This window comes from Symphalangus syndactylus, chromosome 9 (genome assembly GCF_028878055.3).
Source record: "Symphalangus syndactylus isolate Jambi chromosome 9, NHGRI_mSymSyn1-v2.1_pri, whole genome shotgun sequence".
Taxonomy (NCBI): Eukaryota; Metazoa; Chordata; class Mammalia; order Primates; family Hylobatidae; genus Symphalangus; species Symphalangus syndactylus.
The window spans coordinates 124,789,231-124,808,464 of record NC_072431.2 but is presented as its reverse complement, the minus strand read 5'-3'; the positions used below and the strand labels follow the sequence as shown (position 1 = coordinate 124,808,464).

The 19,234-nt window shown below is 36.6% G+C and overlaps 2 protein-coding genes across 5 annotated transcripts in view; both read right to left on the bottom strand.

The window, feature by feature from the left end:
* The window catches only part of FREM1 (FRAS1 related extracellular matrix 1), a 293,398-nt gene that overhangs the window by 168,171 nt on the left and 105,993 nt on the right, over nucleotides 1-19,234 (bottom strand). The gene's annotated exons all lie outside the window — the stretch shown is intronic.
* On the bottom strand, nucleotides 10,426-12,098 carry LOC129490385 (L-lactate dehydrogenase A chain-like). Of its 4 annotated transcripts, none has more exons than XM_055294215.2 (2): nucleotides 11,760-12,098; nucleotides 10,426-11,588 (listed from the first exon to the last, which is right to left on the bottom strand). In XM_055294215.2, exons 1-2 carry the CDS (start codon nucleotides 11,999-12,001, stop codon nucleotides 11,006-11,008), a joined length of 825 nt encoding a protein of 274 aa, XP_055150190.1. In that variant the 5' UTR covers nucleotides 12,002-12,098; the 3' UTR covers nucleotides 10,426-11,005. The 4 variants fall into 4 exon arrangements, with proteins under 4 accessions (XP_055150190.1, XP_055150189.1, XP_055150191.1 ...); XM_055294214.2 differs by having other exon boundaries at nucleotides 10,426-11,608; nucleotides 11,771-12,098; XM_055294216.2 differs by having other exon boundaries at nucleotides 10,426-11,048; nucleotides 11,318-12,094.

The following is a 19,234-nucleotide window of genomic DNA, read 5'->3' as shown; positions in this document are numbered from 1 at the left end:
ATGGGCATGCACACAGTCACATACAGACACACCCACTCACAGAGGTACACACACAGGCACACATACACACACGATATACACACAGTCACCACACACAGACACATACACAGGCAAATGCATTCACATGCATGCATACATAGTGACCCACCCCACACATGTGCATGCATTCTCACGCATGCTCCACACACACGGGGGCACACACATATGCACAGGCCACACATGCCCACACCCACACATGTACATACTCACACAGACTCTTCCAACACACTTTTTTTCTGTCCTTCTTTTCTTCCAACACATTCCCATCTTGAAAAGTTTTTATTTAAATTTAGATGAGAAGCCCAGCATTCAGAAGGGACAGGGCCCGTTTTAACTTTTGTCATGGCATTGAAGGGAAAAGATAGGATGGAACTAGATCCTAAGGTGCTGTTTTTAAGTACCACCTCCGTTCTTCCATTTGTAAGCCTTTTTGTGTGTCTGGCTCTTTTCGAAAATCCATAACAATCCCATTAATCTGATCCATTTGCATATAGTGCATGATCCCAATAATGCAGATATATCACAGGCCAAGAACTGTCCTCTCAACAGAGATTCACATAGTTAACTTGTCAGTATTCAGTGGTCTGTGAAAGTCTTAATCCTTAACAACTGTTTAATAAAATGCTTCCTTGTATTTTATTCCCACCAGGAAAAAAAAAGATAATGGCCTACCATCTGGCCTTTTAAATTAACCATAAAGAGAGAATTTGAAGTATTAACTCACTTTGGGGGAACTGTTTATATTAAGACATGTCTGGCTATCCTAAACCTTTGCCAAAAATATAGAACACTGTGAATCCAATTCAACCTAGATTGTGGTTTCCCCTAACAAGGTCACAACACCATATGCCTTTCTTTGGAAGCCATAAGGAAAAGAGAGAGGAAAATGAAAAAGGAGAAGAAAATTACATGAGGAAGGAAGAAAGAAAAGAGAAAAATGTAAAGAACAAAAGAATGCGTAAGAAGGGAGAAAAAAATTACATATTTTAAAAACATGCTCTGTGGTTACTTTAGCAATGAATGGTGCATATACACTACTCAATGTCATCAGAGATTTCAAATCTTCAATGAATCAATTTCTTGATTCATTTTATTTGCTCTGAGAATAAGAAGATGAAAGTTAAGAATCACTAAGGTCTTTATAAGTGAACAGATATTATTTACTAAACACACTTATTATTAAATAAATATAGTGACAGTGTGTGAGTCATATATTAATCCTGAAAAGGCAAGAAATAAAGCCTTAATAATGACAGTTAAGAAACACAGCATAATAGACAATTTTATTCTCAAACTGATTTTCAAAATTGCCCAGGTGGTGAATATCTTACCTGCAAAGAAATGAAGATGGTTTTAGAAGCTGTTAGTTGAGACTTGGATTCCATTTGACAAAGGAATTGTATACTATGTATAAACGGTTGCATCGACATGCTTATTCTAACATCTGAGCTAAATAAGGTTTATAGATGAGTCTAGAAACAGAGATAAATGTCTTTATATCACTTCTATGGGAAAAATAACTTAAGCATGCTAAGCAAAAAATAACAAACTTAGATTGTAAAGTATTTCAAAAAGTCTGCAGGAGATATAATCTTTCCAAAGTTAATTATATACATGAAGCTTGGCCTAACAGTGCTGAACATATTCTAAAATAGGCAGTTAAGAGTTAGATTAGTCAAAATGTCCTGAAATATGAAGTACCTGTTTATACAAATGTCATTCCGTCTATCTGCCACAAATGAATAAGGGCCTGGAAATAATACAATTATCAACTTCAATCAAAATGCTGTTTGAACAGATTGAAATGCCAAGCTAGGGCATTTAAAAAGAACTAGTCAAAGAAACAACAAAGAATTCTTCCCCTAAAAGCATGTGCTGCTGAACTTAGTGCTGGCACAAAATTCATTTTTAAAGAAATCATTTTACTTCTAGCCCTAGTTGGAGTGATAATGAAAAATATCAAATGTGTGTTGGAGATTGGCATATCATTTTGGATTGTAAATATGAATGATTTTTGTTGATTGCTGTAGAATGTAGCATTCTCTGAAAAGCACAGCCAATACCTTCACCAACAATTCATATAAAAAATTAGGAATGTGCCTATTAAATTTTGATGATGGCAGCAAGACAGAAGGGTTATCTATTGCACCGTAAAGATAGTTTTTCGCTGAGTCTCTAAAACTAGATGGCCATGGGAAGCAATACTATGGCAAGAGAAGAGGATGAGTCCAGGAATAGAAAGGTTATACATACCACACTTGAAATAATAAACATGAAAACAAATAAATAAAGAAAAGCAATACAAACACCTCTGTGTACCAGAAAAGGGCAATAACACAGCCCAATGAGAGGGTTTATAGGAAGAGCCTTGCTGACCTCAGACTTGGGAGCTGACGACGTGATTAGGGGATATCAGGAAATGAAACCACCCCTGAGCAGCGCACAAGAGCAGCATGCTCTACTTGACATCAGAGCGCTACAGGCCAATTTGACTTTTAACATAAATGCAAAATCCTAAATAACTAATCCACAAATCAAATTCAGCTCTGCTTTTTAAAAGACAATGTGACCAATAGCGATGAATTTTTCTTTCAGGATTGCAAGGATGTTTCAAAATCAGAACATCTAGCAGTTTAATATATTCAAGAAGGAAAAAAGACATGACTATCTTAATAGGTGCAGAAAAGAGACATTCAGTAAAATTTAATACTCATTCATTAAAAAACCAAAAACTGAAAACTATTAGCCAACTAGGTCTAGAAGGGAAGTTTCTAAATCCAGTTAAAGACATCTTACTCCAATCTCCACAATTCAACATTGGACAGGAGACCCTAACCAACACAGTAAGTCAAGATAAAAAAATGAGGCATAAAAATTTAAAAGGAAAAATAAACCTTTCATTATTTGCAAAAGATAACATCTCTGTACAAATACGCAAAAGAATTTACTGTTTGAACTATTCAAAGAGTTCAGCCAGTTTGTTGGGCATAAGATCAACATACAAAAATAAATGGCGTTCGTATATACAAGTAACAACTAATTACTGAAAATACTTTTTAAAAGACAGTTTTTATAATAGCAACAAAACTTTAATGAGCCTGGTAATTCATCTAAATTAATTAAATTTGGGTAAAATTTCATGAAGAAAATAAAAAATTAATAAAGGGCATAAAAAAATCTAGATAAATGGGAAGACAATATCAAACTGGTTGAGAAGACTTAATAATGTAAAAATGTCAATTCTCCCAAAATTAAAATTTCAATGCAGTGTCAATTGGAATGCCAACAAGGCATTTTATATAAATATGTGTACACATATACACATTATGTACATATATGTTATATATGTATATTATATATACTATGAAATATATAAATTATATGTATTTATATATTTGTATATATTTTTTTTTGTGTGTGTGTATATATATATATATATATAAAATGACAAGCTGATACTAAAATTTATCTAAAAGAATAAAAACCAGGAATGGCCAAGACGAATTGGAAGAAGATACATTTAATGATGAATTTCCCCACTAAATATTGATATTTTATATTATAAAGTTTTAACAATTAAGAAATTGTGGAATTTTCACAGTGATAGAAGGCAAAGAAAGAGTCTAGAAAAGCTTAGAAGCAGGTCACTCACATATAGCAACCTGGTGTATGACCAAGGTCAGAATAGAAGCCAGTGAAGAAATAATAGACAATCAATAACATGTTGACAGGACAATTGGTTATCCATATGGAAAACATAGTATTAGATCTTTACTTCATATCATATATCAAAAAACATTAGATCTTTACCTCATATTATACATCAAAACAAATTGCAGCTGATTTGAGTATCTTAATTTGATAACAAAACCTTTAACTTTTGGAACCAAAAAAGTCAAGGAATATCTTCTTAATATCAAGGGAAAATTTCTTAAGTATGATACAATAAGTAAAGGCTATAAAAGAAAAACTTGATATATTTTATATAATAATTAAAATTTCCCATGGAGCAAAAACTTAAAGTTTAAAAAAAAACAAAACAGAAATTAGAAGAAGGTACTCACAATGAAAATAAATTACAAAATCTTTATGTTCAAAATTTAAAGAATCTTCTGAAGCCTATACAAATCATTAAGAAAAAAATCTTAATATTCTCCTTTTATTAAAGGAGAAGACACACAAATGGCTAATAAATACATGAAAGCATCCAATTACACAAATAATCAGGCCAATGCAAATGGAGACGAAAAATGAGACTCTCTTAGATAAATAAGAAGTTTAAAATCTTACAATAAATTAAACCTGGTAAATTAAATAAATTAAATCTGGTAAAAGATGGGGGAGGGAACTCTTAGTTGCTACTGGAAGTTTTAAATAGTTACAAACATTTAGAAAGTAGTTTGACCATTTCTAGTAAAAGTAAATATTCCAAAAACCTTAAATTAGGCATTTTAACTTCTAGAGTTACACTTAGATTCTCATATGTGTACAAAAAGCCTTATACCTGACATTCTTTGCCATTGTAAATGAAAAATATTGAAACAACCATCATCTAAACCAAAAAGATGTTGAGTAAAGAAAGCAAATTGTAGCCAGGTGCAGTGGCTCACACCTGTAATCCTAGTACTTTGGGAGGCCCAGGCGGGTGGATCACTTGAGGTCAGGAGTTTGAAGCCAGACTGGCTAACATGGTGAAACCCCATCTCTATTAAAAATACCAAAAACATTAGCTGGGCATGGTGGTGGGCGCCTGTAATCCCAGCTACTTGGGAAGCTGAAGCAGGAGAATCACTTGAACCTAGATGTGGTGGTTGCAGTGAGCCAAGATCACAGCACTGCACTCCAGCCTGGGTGACACAGCAAGACTCTGCCTCAAAAAAAAAAAAAAAAAAAAAAAAAAAAAGGAAAAGAAAAGAAAAAAGGAAATTGCAAAAGTATAGGGACATGCTTTAATAAGGATTACACTGGATCTGTAGATCACTTTGGGTATTATGGACATTTTAACTATATTAAGTCTTCCAATCCATGAACATGGGTTGTCTTTCCAATTATTTGTTCCTTCTTTAATATTTTTATCAATGATTTGTAGTTTTTAGTATACAGTGTACGAGACTTTCATCTTGATTATATTTATCACTAAGTAAAGAGGACTTTAAAAAAAGTTTTTTTATAAAAAACTTTACATGGATTTCAAAAATTCTTTGCACCAAAATAAACTTGTACTAACTTGTTATAACATGTCTGAATGTCTAGCTTGAGGCACTAACAACTATAAGACATCAGTTTGAAAAGAACTGCTATCAGAGCAACATGAATTCTGCTAAAATTGAAATAAGAGCACAGATCAAATTTATGGTGGAAGAATGGTGAAATCATTGGTGCTTTACGAAAAGTTTGTGGGGAAAATGCCCCCACAGAAATCAGCAGTTTGCAAATGGATAACTCATTTTAAGAAGGGATGAGACAATGTTGAAGATGAAGCTCACAGGGACAGACCATCCACATCAAAATGCGAAAACAAATTCATTTAGTTCATACCTTAATTGAAGAGAATCAATGATTAATAGCACTAACAACAGTCAACACCACAGACACCTCAGTTGGTTCAGCTTACGCAACTCTGACCAAAAAATTAAAGTTGAGCAAACTTACCATTTGAGTGGTGCCAAACCTATTGTGCTGTGATCAGCTGTAGACAAGAACAGAGTTTTCAATGGAAATTTTAAACAAGTAAGATCAAGATCCTGAAGGATTTCTTTAAATAATTACAACAGAAGATAAAACACTGCTTTACCAGTATGCCCCTGAAGACAAAGAACAATCAAAGCAATGGCTACCAAAAGGTGAAAGTTGTCCAGCCAAAGCAAAAGCAGACCAGGCAAGAGCAAAGATCATGGTAAACTTATTTCGGATGTTCAAGGAATTTTGCTTGTTGACTTTCTGGAGGACCAAAGAACGGTAAGATTTGCTTACTATGAGAGTGTTTTAAGAAAGTTAGACAAAGCTTTAGCAGAAAAGCACCCAGGAAAGCTTTGCCAGAGTCCACCTCCACCAGGACAATGCTGCTGCTCATTCTTTTAATTAAACAATGGCCATTTTGCAAGACTTTTGATAGGAAATCATTACACATCCATCTTACAGTCTCCAAATTTGGCTCCTTCTGACTTCTTTTTTTCCCCTAACCTTAAAAAGTCTTTAAAGAGAACCCATTTTTCTTCAGCTAATAATGTTAAAAAGACTGCATTGACATGGCTAAACTCCCAGTATTTCCAGTTCTTTTTTTTTTTTTTTTTTTTTTTTTTTAGATGGAGTCTTGCTCTGTCGCCCAGGCTGGAGTGCAGTGGTGCAATCTCGGCTCACTGCAAGCTCTGCCTCCCGGGTTCACACCATTCTCCTGCCTCAGCCTCTCCGAGTAGCTGGGACTACAGGCGCCCGCCACCACGCCCGGCTAATTTTTTGTATTTTTAGTAGAGACGGGGTTTCACCGTGGTCTCGATCTCCTGACCTCGTGATCCGCCCGCCTCGGCCTCCCAAAGTGCTGGGATTACAAGCGTGAGCCACCGCGCCCGGCCCAGTTCTTTAGGGACAGACTAACTGGTTGGTGTTATCATTTACAAAAGTATCTTGAACTTCATGGAGTTTATGTTGAGAAATAAAGTATATATTTTTTATTTTTATTTTTTAATTTAATTTTTCCACAATTTTTAAAAGTCCCCTTATATGGCATTTATTGTGTTTAAGTAAATTCCTTTTATACCTAGAAAAAAATCATAAAATTCATATGAAACCACAAAAGATTTGAAATGGCCAAAACAATCTTAAAAAAAAAGAAGAAAACTGGAGACACCACAACTCCTGATTTCAAAATATAATACAAAGCTATATTAATCAAAACAGTGTGATACTGACATAAAAACAGAGATAGAGACCAATGGAACAGAATAAAGAGCCCAGAAATAAACCCAGGCATGTACAGTCAACTGATCTTTGACAAGGGTTACACAAACTCGCAATGGGGAAGAGACAGTTCTTCAACCGATGGTGTTGGCAAAACTGAATATTCACATGCAGAAGAATGAAATTGGGCCCTTAGCTTACACAATATACAAAAATCACTTCAAAATAGATTAAAAACTTGAGTGTTAGACATGAAACTATAAAACTTGTAGAAGAAAACATAGAGGAAAAGCTTTATGATTAGGCTTAGCAAGGATTTGTTGGACATAATACCAAAAATATAAGTAACATTAGAACGAGAATCACTGAGGAGGAAAATTCCAAAAAAAAAAAAAACCAAGAAGTAACAAAAGCAAAATTAGACAAGTAAAACTACATCGGACTAAAAATCTTCTGCACAGTAAACAAAACACTCAACAGATTAAAAGGTAACCCATAGAATGGGGAAAAATATTTGCAAATCATATTTCTGATAAGGGATTAATATCCAAAATATACAAGAAACTCCTACAACTCAATTAAAAAATGGGCAAAAAAATTCAATAGACATTTTTAAATGGGCAAAAAAATTCAACAGACATTTCTTCAAAGATATAAAAATGGAAGGTATATAAAAAATGCTTGATGTGACTAATCTTCAGAGAAATGCAAATCAAAATCACAATGAGATATTATTTCACACTATTAAGATGGATATTACTTTATTAGTCAGGGTTCTCTAGAGGGACAGAATAGGATAGATGTATATAAAAAGGGGAAGGGTTATTAAGGAGTATTACTCACGTGATCACAAGGTCCCACAATAGGTCCTCTGCAAGCTGAGGGACAAGGAAGCCAGTCAGAGTTCCAAAGCTGAAGAACCTGGAGTCTGATGTACGAGGGCAGAAAGCATCCAGCATGGGACAAAGATGTAGGCTGGGGGGCTAAGCCAGTCTCATCTCTCCACATTCTTCTACCTGCTTTTATTCTGGTCATTCTGGCACTTAATCAGACAGTGCCCACCCAGATTAAGGATGGGTCTGCCTTTCCCAGCCCATGGAGTCAAATGTTAATCTCCTTTGGCAACACCCTCACAGACTCAGGATCAATACTTTGCATCCTTCAATCCAATCAAGTTGACACTAAGTATTAACCATCACAATTATAAAAAATAAAAGCAAAAGATAAATGTTGATGAAGATGTGGAGAAATTGGAACCCTTGTACCCTTTTGCTGAGAAGGTAAAACGATGCAGCCACTATAAAAAAAAGTTTGGTGGTTCCTCTAAAAATGAAAAATAGAACTATCATATGATTCAGCCATCCCACTTTTGAATGTATATCCAAAAGAATGGAAATTAGGATCTTGAAGAGATATCTGCACTCCAATGTTCACTGCAGCACTATTCAGAGTAGTCAAGATATGGAAACAACTAAGAGTCTATCAACAGATAAATGGGTAAAGAAAATGTGGTGTATATACACAATGGGATATTATTCGGCCTTTGAAAAGGAGAAAATCCTGCCATATGAGACAAGATGGATGAATCTGGAGGAAATTATGCTAAGTGAAATAAGCTAGCCATGGAAGGGCAAATACTGCATGATTCCACTTATATGTGGTATATAAAATAGTTAAACTCATAGAAACTGAGAGTAGAAGGGTAGCTGCCGGGGACTTGGAGGCAGGAGGAACAAGGCGCTGTTCAATGGGTACAATGCTTCAGTTATGCAAGATTAATAAGTTCTAGAGATTTTCTGTACAACATTGTGCCTATAGGTAACAAGGGCATATTGTATTTAGAAATTTGTTAAGATAGATCTCATGTTAAGTATTCTTAAAACAAAACAAAATGAAACAAAGCAAAAAACAAAGAGGCACAAGGAAATTTTTGGAGGTGGTCGATTTATCTATTACCTTGATTATCTATTATGTCCATATGTTCAAACTCATCAAATTGTATATGTTAAATGTGTGCAATTTTTATATATCAATTATACCTCAATAAAACTATTTTTTAAAAGATGGACAGAATGATGCGTAATTTTTAAAAACAAAAAACCAACACAATTGTTTATTTATACATCTGTGGTAAAAACAAAAGCATAGATGAAAAAGATACATATCAATTTCAATTCACCAATTACCTCAAGGGCTCCCAGGCTGCTAGCAGGCTATTGTTTTATTTCAGACAAGAGGCAGGTTTTAAAGGAATGGTCTGCATGAAGGCTTTGGAAGAAGATGCTCCTGACTGAAGAGACACTGAAGGGACAGGCTTCCAAACACACACATGCACACACCATGCAAGCATGTAGCTATTAACAACAAAGGAAGCCTTCTCCCAGCACTTTGTTTCATTTCTGGAGCTAATGGTCCAGTTGGATCTGAAAGGATGGGGGATTCGGGTCCCCTAACTTTACAAGGGCTTATACTCAAATCATGTGCTTCAGTGAATCTATTTGTGCAAACATTTCCCATCCTCCATATTCAAGGCTATTGTGTGTAGATATGGAAACTTCAGGGTAAAAATTCTACCAATTATATTATCGTTTCCACATTTGTCCACTAAATTCAGACAGGAAATCAGAATAAACTGACAGCTTCCATTCCACTCTGCCTTCACAACTGAAAATCAAACAGGCAATGCATTTTTTTCATTAATAATTAACTTGAACACAGCTTCAAATGACTAGACATTAAGACATTAACTAGACATAAGAATTTTGCACATGCATTAAAAACATGAAAAAATCATCAGGAATCCTTTTTATCTCCACCTTTTACAGAAAAGGAGAAGATGCACCAAAGGCAACATAAAGAATTTAATTTTCAGATGTTTTCCATTTTAACAATCTGCGTGGGGCTTGAGAGTGATTTAATAATTTCAAAGCTTAGCACCAGGAACAATTTTATTTTTCCAAGCATAACTCAAGGAGTTGGGAGTCTTTGCTTACTGACCTTAAATTTTTAAAATGTGACTCTAGAAAAATGTCCTAACTCCAGCTTTCTCAAAAGACATTTTGTATGATGAAAAATAAAAATAAAATCAGTTTTTGCACAAAAACATCGTGGCAGCTTAGCCTAAGTTAGAACACAATGAAATTAACAAAATAAAACCACAGGCAAAGATGCTTTCCACATATTAGGAGTAAATTTCACAATTCTACTAACAAAATCACAGACTTGTTTGGAAAGCTGAAGCTGAAGCCACACACTGGTTGTGCCTCACAGAAATATGCTGATCCCTTCAGCGAGGGTTACTGAACCTTAGTGTAGGCCAAGTGCTGAGTAGGACCCAGTGCCTGCTCTCAAAAACTTTACAGTCTAGTTGGAGAAGTAAGATAAGAATACATAGAAATATTATACATTGAGATATGATTGAGGACAGCAAATAATTATTGAACATACACACTCTTATGTACATTTTTATTTACATGCATTATTAACTCATTTATTTTTTTTCACTGTTCAAGGTTTATTGGGGGTTTTAGTTGGTATAACACTTGGATAGTTAGTTGCATTGTTGACATGTAGACTTTTTATGTTATATGGTAATGTACACTGCTGATATATATAGTTCACAAAATAAGATCCTTTGGAACAATTATGCATAAGACATACGATATTAGATTTATACACTGGATCCCAGGATGTGACTGATTGGGAAAAAATGTTGTACTAGGCACATTCAATGAAGGAGCCAGGAAGTTATATAACACACGGTAAACATCCACCTGGCTCAAGGGGCAAATGCAGCATGTACAGCATTGGCAGAGGTGCGTCAGAGGTGGCAGAACTATTTCACACTAACCAGTTTAGGACTACACAAGATTAATACCATCCAGCATCAGGATATAGCTGTGGATTTTACAAATCATTCCTATTTCTAACTTCAGGAGTTGATGTTTTTCCCAGTCCATCTTAAAATATTACTACTTTAATCACAGATCAGATAAAAAGGACAACATGCACAATCTCCAACTAGAATCCTGTTGTAGCCTAGACAGTGAAATGATATGACATCAGAAGATTAAAATTGCAGCTCTTTTTGGATCCCCCAAAGTGTATCTGCACTCTTCTTCAAACAGGCCTCTTCCTCAGGAGTCAGAGTCACCTTCACAAGGTCTGAGATTCCATTCTGTCCCAAAATGCAAGGAACTCTAAGGAAGACATCATCCTTTATTCCATAGAGACCCTTAATCATGGTGAAAACTGGGTACACCTGCCTAAGATCCTTCATTATACTCTCTGCCAAATCTGCTACAGAGAGTCCAATGGCCCAGGATGTGTAGCCTTTGAGTTTGATCTCCTCATAAGCCCTCTCAACCACCTGTTTGTGAACCTCTTTCCACTGTTCCTTATCTTTATCAGTCTCTAAATCTGGGTGCGGAGTCTTCAGGGAGACACCAGCAACATTCATTCCACTCCATACAGGCACACTGGAATCTCCATGTTCCCCAAGGATCCACCTATGACAGCTTAATGGGTGAACTCCCAGCCTTTCCCCCATCAGGTAACGGAATCGGGCTGAATCCAGATTGCAACCACTTCCAATAACACGTTTTTTGGGAAAACCACTTATCTTCCAAGCCACGTAGGTCAAGATATCCACTGGATTTGAAACAATAAGCAACTTGCAGTTCGGGCTGTATTTTACATTAAGAATGATGAATTTAAAGATGTTCACGTTATGCTGGACCAAATTAAGACGGCTTTCTCCCTCTTGCTGACACGTCCCAGCCGTGATAATGACCAGCTTGGAGTTTACAGTTACATTATAGTCTTTGCCAGAGACAATCTTTGGTGTTCTAAGGAAAAGGCTGCCATGTTGGATATCCATCATCTCTCCCTTCAATTTGTCTTCGATGACATCAACAAGATCAAGTTCATCTGCCAAGTCCTTCATTAAGATACTGATGGCACAGGTCATGCCAACAGCACCAACCCCAACAACTGTAATCTTATTCTGGGGGCTCTGTTCTTCCTTTAGAAGATTATGAATCAGCTGATCCTTGAGAGTTGCCATATTGGACTTGGAACCAAAAGGAATCGGGAATGCACATCAGGTGGTCGTCAGGGCGCATGGCAATGAGATCCGGAATCGGCGGCAGCGACTGCAGCACTCCCATTATTAACTCATTTAACCCTGGCAACAACCCTACTATCTTGAGTGGATCTAGGGACTTAAATAATAGCATCAGTTCTTTCTCTCTGTATCAGCAAGCTCTGTCTCCACATTACTTTGCATATTAACTTTATTTGCTCCTAGTGCAATACAGGCTTTTTCATGGGAAAGAAGGAGAGCAGCAATGTAGGCCTGCATACCTATGACTTGTGAACCAAAAAGAAGAGAGTCATCATCCATAATAGTTTTTGCAAAAAAAAAAAAGACAGAACAACTGGGGAAGGAGTGGGGGCTTTGGATGTGGACACATCAGAATCACATGGAGTGGGAAAAGATTTTAGAAATGGTAGCAGGGAAGAGGGATAGGAAAGCTGGTCAGGCACCATAACATATATCTAGTTCAACCTTTGAGGCAAGAGGGAGCTACTAAAGGGTTTTGAGTAGGGGAGAGACATAGTACTAATCACTCAAACAGTGAGTGAACCTTACCCCCAGCCCAGAATCTACAGCTCACCAGAGATTTGCTATTCTCATCTAATGCATGTTCTTCATTAATCTTCAAAACGAACATTTGAATAAAGTACTCTTTCCCCCACTTTAAAGATGAAGAAATTAAATGGTATCTTGAGAGACTTATAAATGTCAAGTGTCTAATGTATGATAACAATTACGAGTGGTTCTCTAAAGATTTGTGAATGAATAGTTTGAATACTAATATCCATTACATTTCTGGCCTTATGTTAAGTACTGATTAGGATGGAGAAAGTGATATACATTATGTGGCCCTCATTCCCAAAGAATCTGCAGTGCTGTTGAGGAGATAAGATTTATACACTAACACCCGCCACACAAAATAGAGAATAATACCAGGTAATAAATACAAATTATACCAAGAGATTTGTTGGTCAAGTCGGGTCTCTCTGAGGAGATGACACTTTATCAAAACCCTGGACAAAGTGAAGATTCTGGGGGTAAGGAAAGCCCAGGTAGTTAGCTGATAAAACGAGACTTAGAGATTTTCCAATTTAAATTATGGGCTTTGAATATTTTTTAAGCATTGAAATCATTTTGTAAATAAACATTTTGATAGTATTCTAACACATAAAACAGAAATAAGTAGATCTCTTTGTTTGGAAAGTAGGGGTGGAGGACCAAGTGTCCCCAGCTCTTGGATTTTTGCATTCTGCAGTTCAGGGCACCTCCTAGAATCTCCAAGATCCCAAGTAACACTGTCTGGGGGAAAAAGTGTTTAAATATGAAATTCTTATTTGACAGATGGGTAAACCAAGACCAAGAGACTAAGTCACTTGCCTTGGAAATCACAGCTACTTAGTAGTGGTCCTGAGTATAGAACTCGTATCTTCTCCCTCAGAAAATAAGACTCTTTCTACCACACTCCATTCCTTCATGCCATAAGTATCTATTAACCTCCAACAATGCCCCAGGCACCAGCTTCATCACTGAAGAAAATGTAATGAGAAAAAAAAACAACAACATGCCACTGGCCTTATGCTGTGTTCATTTCCTATATTAAAAAATAATCACAAAACTACTTAATTATGAACTGTGGTAAGTCCAACAAATAAATGTGCCCTAAAGCATCGTAATATGCCCTTCATAAGACCAGGAACAGAAAAGAGATTTATCACATGGGCCATAAGAAGGTTTTGTCATAAGAATTTACATTCTCAGTAATATGCCTCCCCCATGTGACATATGTTGACTCTTTGTATTTTAATAAAGACTTTTCATGATTGAATTCATGCTCACACATCTGCTTTGTCCATCAGACTGAAAAGACTTTTCAGTCACCAAGTCAGGTGCATTGATTTGAACAAATGCTGTGTACTGAAACACCTTTCTTTTCCTGCAGTATTTACCCAGCATCTAACTATTGACATTTTTCCCTACTTAACATATATGCAGATGACCCTTCTCTCCTCCTTTCCTTAGGGAGTACACACTTTGCAATTGGAAGGAAAATTACATTCTTCAGTCAGATTGAAAATCAATGACATCGCTGGTCACAATCCCCAGGGAGTTTCTCAAGGAGAAAAGACAGACTTAAGAATTCCACAAGAAGAAATTGGAACATCATGCATTATTAGTGGGATTATAAAATGGTGATACTGCTGTGGAAAATAGTATGGAAATTCTTCAAAAAATGAAAAATAGAACTATCATATAATCCAGCCATCCCACTTCTGGGCATATAGCCAAAAGAATTAAAAGCAGTCTTGAAGTGATATTTTAACACCCACGCTCATCAGGACATTCGTCACAATAGCCAAGACATGGAAGCAACGTAAACATCCACAGATGGACAAATGGATTAACAAATGTGATTTATTCCTGCAGCGGAATATTATTCACCCTTTAGAAGAAAGGGAAGTCTTGCATATGCTACAATGTGGGAAGACCTTGAGGATATGATGCTAAATGAAACAAGTCAGTCACAAAGAGACAAATACTGTTTGATTCCATTTACGTGAAGTGTCAAAAGTAGTCAAATTTATAGAAACTGAAAGTAGAATGGTGGTTACCGGGGCTGGTGGGAGGGAGAGAGGGGTGTTATTGTTTAATGGGTATGGAATTTCAGTTTTTGCAAGATGAAAAAGTTATGGAGATCTGTTTCACAACAGTATGAATATACTTAACAAGCCTGAAATCACTTAGGATCTGGCATCATTTGAAGAATGACCAGCTATGCAATGAACTTTATCATTGTTTCTTTAAAAACACATCTTTACTTAAAAGTACAGTTATGATAGGCTCCCAACTTACAATCAACTCACTCAACCAAATATGTTTGAGGTAGGGGGTGGGAGTATGATAAAAAATGCTTTTTTCTAAAAGTTTCTTTGTTCAGAGTTTCAAATTATCTCTCATTACTTCTAGATCTCAAAGATGGGGTCTCACTCTGTCGCCCAGGCTGGAATACAGTGGCGTGATCTCAGCTCACTGCAACCTCCGCCTCCCGTGTTCAAGCCTCAGCCTGCCTCAGCCTCCTGAGTAGCTGGGACTACAGGCACGCGCTGCCACACCCAGCTAATTTTTGTATTTTTTAGTAGAGATGGGGTTTCACCATATTGGCCGGGCTGGTCTTCAACTACTGACCTTGTGATCTGCCCGCCTTGGCTTTCCAAAGTGCTAGGATTACAGGCGTGAGCCACTGCACTGGGCCTAATTAAATATTTTTTTACATAGGTGACACTTCCCCATGTCTAGGAATCTTTTGGAGGTCTTCTCTGGAATTATATCAAAAATACTTCTCAAACCTTTTGTTCAGGAAGTGGACTAGGCTCTAAACAGAAAGTAAAAGAAAATTATAAGACAGCTTCTCTAGAGTCTAGAGACCCTTTCTCTAAATTTTTAGCTATAAGCAGTTGACCTTACATATTTTATTTCACCTTTTAACTTCATGACTAAGTTTTCCAATATGAAATGGGGGTTAAAAAATAATATGCAATTTCAGAAAGCCATACCAGCACTTCAGACACAAATTATACACACTAAACCTTGTTCACAAGAGGCTGCAAATATTTAGTTAAGCCTTTCTTTAATTTCTGCACTGTATACTTCTGTGTTTTGCACAGCCCATTTAGTACACTATGCTTTTAATGTTATCTATTTTAAGCCCAATAATTCATAGGAATTATATAAACTATATAACTTCAATTGTATGACACTTCTTACTGCATCTTGCCCTGGTAAGCATGTAAGAAACGGCATTGATGATGGTGCAATTTGGGTTCATGCTCTAAACAGTGTCACAGAAGTATCTGAGCTCTCTTTGCTGGCATCAATAAAAATGTAGTTAGGAAATAAACTCTGGAAGCCACAATAGACAACCACTGAAGACACACTGGAGATGGCTAAGCAGAAGCCCAGGTGCCATTGAAAAGACATGGTCTAAGTGGACTGATCACTTTGGGCTGCTTTTCTTTGCTTTTATTCTATAGCATTAAGTCAATTCATTCATTCATCTAACATTTATTAAACACTAAGCATATGCTAACCACTACTTTGGTGCTGAAGTAAAACAATAATATAATGTATACAATGAACTATTAAAAGCCTGGGATTTTACCCTACTTGCAAGCTAACAAATTAGCTTGCCACACTTTCTTGAATGCTGGCAGAAGACACAAAACTTGTGAGTTTGAGACAAAGAATAGTTTATCACGTGTAGCAATAGTAGCAGTAACCAGTGTATTAACATTTGCACCACTTACCTAAAATTCAACCACAGGACAATGTAAAGAAGGTCATATAATACCTGCATCTGCAGTAGTATGCATTATAAGACACCATGGGAGGATCAAGGATGGGCTAAGAGGAACATTCAGAGAAGGCTTCTCAGAGGACATAAATGCCAGGGCTGATGCTAAAAGGAGGAATAGGAAGGAGCAGATATAGAAAAACAGATGGGTCATTTTAACCAGTAGTCTTTGTAAGACCACGGGCATGGGTATGTGAGTAGTTTGCTACAAGTAGAAAAATCACAAGAAGTTGGGTTTCACTGAAGCTTAAAGCAGACGGCCAAGGGTAAAGGAAGATGAAGTGAGATAGGCAAGCAAGACCTAGCGTTTGGAGAGCCTTTGATATCTTGCCAAGGAGCTTAGTCTTTGCCCTGTTGGCACTGGAGAGCCACTGGATGGCATAAGCAAATAGGTTTGCATTGGATAGATAATGCTAGACAGAAAGGCATCCATGTCTTTGGCATATTGCTGTGATTTTAATACGACATAGCAAGTCCCCAGCAATCTCCAGCAACCTCTGATAACACACAGCAAACAATGTGTGTGGTTGCCATCAACCATCCTTGTGCATTCTTTGATAATTCAGTAGGGCTGTTTGCACTTCTGAGTCCTGACAAGTGTGCTCTCACTCTCACATTCACCCTATGTCTCCAACAGTGTACCATAGCTGTGTTTCTTGCAGCATACTTACCAACCCCCACTGTCTTCAGAGTAGTTTTATCATGTTCCCTGGGGTTTTAACAGTCACTGATAAAGATATCTAATTCAGCATTTTTCTATAATCTAATTTCCTCCTCTGACAAATGCTGTCACTGAAAAATGATGGAGAATTTCCTGATGCCTTCTGTTTTCCTTACTGTGGCCCCTCTAGAGCATTTCGGCATGTGTTATTGATGGGGCCCCTGAATACTGGGAAGAGTGCTGATACCACAGTTTCTAATCATGGATAGAAACTAAGGGCTAGGGGTAGGGGGTCTTTTTAATCATCTATTTCCGAGAAATGGGAATGTAAGTCTTTTTAGAATTCTTTGACTTAGATCCAGTGGGTCCTTTAATTAGACATCACCAGCAGTTGTTTGGACATAAAATATAGGCTAGATACTTTGTCATCACTAAATGTTACGAAATGGCACCTGTATCTGTCACAACTCTGATTACCAGGGATCAAAAAGGCCCAACTTGATCTCAGAAACTTCAGCCTCCCCAGATTTCAAGACCAAAATTTATTCTGCAGGGCACTCCTTCCATGACACATTGAACCAGCATCCTTTTAGCAAAGTAAATGCTCAGTACTATAGCCAATAGAGTAGGAATTTATTACCTATCTTGTCCATGCTTTTCCGCTGATCTGTTATTTTGCTCAACTTATGCCACCATATCTTGGAACCAAGCAGGTATTTGTCAAGGATTTTTGTCTTCTTAAGTAGAGAATCCTCTAGAAATTGACTTTTCACTATCATCAGTAGAAATATTGAGCATATTGTAACCCTGGGTTCTTTAGGGTGGCCCTTAGGATTTTAAAGCCATAAACTGCATCATCCAATAGACAGCAGCACATCATCTGTAACCTCTGAAGTGATGATCAAATGTTATTAGATAAGTACATGAAGAGAAGAATGTGAGTGATCTAACCTAATCCAACATGGCTGATCTTAAATGAGTATGAATTACTCCAATTATCGCAAATTGCATATGTAATGCAATATTTGGTAGCCTTTTTCAATTTCCAAAGCTATTTCATAAACATTAACTTGTTTGATTATCATAAAACACTATGATTTTGGCATGACTGTGTTCATCTCACACACAGAAGAATCAAAGACTACTAGCTGTATTTTTGCAGCAAGAGGCTGCCTCTAAGGCTTGTATTCATAGAATATATTCACAGAGTTTCAAGGGATATTAGTGATGAACTGGCCATGGCTGAATTGGCCATTGGTCTTCCTTTGATAGAAGAGAAATTCAAAACCTAGAAATGTGCCCAAGTTCCCAGAGGTAAGGGTAGGATTAAACATAAGTTCAGGTCCTCTTTTTATGTTATGTGGCTTGTGTCTTTGCAATGTATTTCATAATTTCTAATTTCCCTGTGGTAGGGAGAAGCCTACCAATCTTAGCATTTTCATCTGAAGTGATGTCAAGTCTTCAGTGTGTCAGGGTGTCCCTAATGCTCTAATCTGCTGGATCATGGGACAGCTGAACAACATTGCACAGCCCAGATCTAACAAGGCCCAGTTGTTGACTCTCAGGTGCAAGCCTATCTTCAGCATAAAATGTCATTTGTTCACAAATGAAGAACCTGCAAGAAAGTTAATATTTTGAATTCAGATCAGCTCCATATAATACATCTGTGAAAGAACAATGGAGTAGCTTGGTCATGCATGGAATCATGGGTAGCAGTAGTGGTATAGAGTCAGCGGCTCTGGGATTGAAGGAAGCCTTGGCATTTACAAGTTGTGTGACCTTGGAGAAGTGGCTTCATCTTTCAGAACCTCAGTTACTTGTGGATAAAATTAGGGTTTTTCTTTCAGACATCTCCAGGAATTGACATAAATTTTAAATGGAATAATTTGTTCAACCATAAATGTTAATTATCGAAGTTAGTTAATCATATTATTTATGTAGAAAATAGGACACTTTTGAAAATTTGAGCATAGCAAAATTTTTTCCACATCGCAGATTCAAAATGTCCCCTAGAAAGAATACCAATTCTGGAGTTTTTAAAAAAACATATTTTAAGGTATAATATGTATAAAGTGCATAAAACACATTAATTTTAAGGGTAGAGCTTCATGAATTTACACATTCATTTACACTCATGTAACCAACCTCCAGATCAAGATATAGGACATTTTCTACACCCCAAAAGGTTTCC

What these genes read in the sequence shown, in the direction of transcription:
- LOC129490385 (XM_055294217.2), bottom strand. Translation starts at nt 12,001, where the DNA reads ATGGCAACTCTCAAGGATCAGCTGATTCATAATCTTCTAAAGGAAGAA.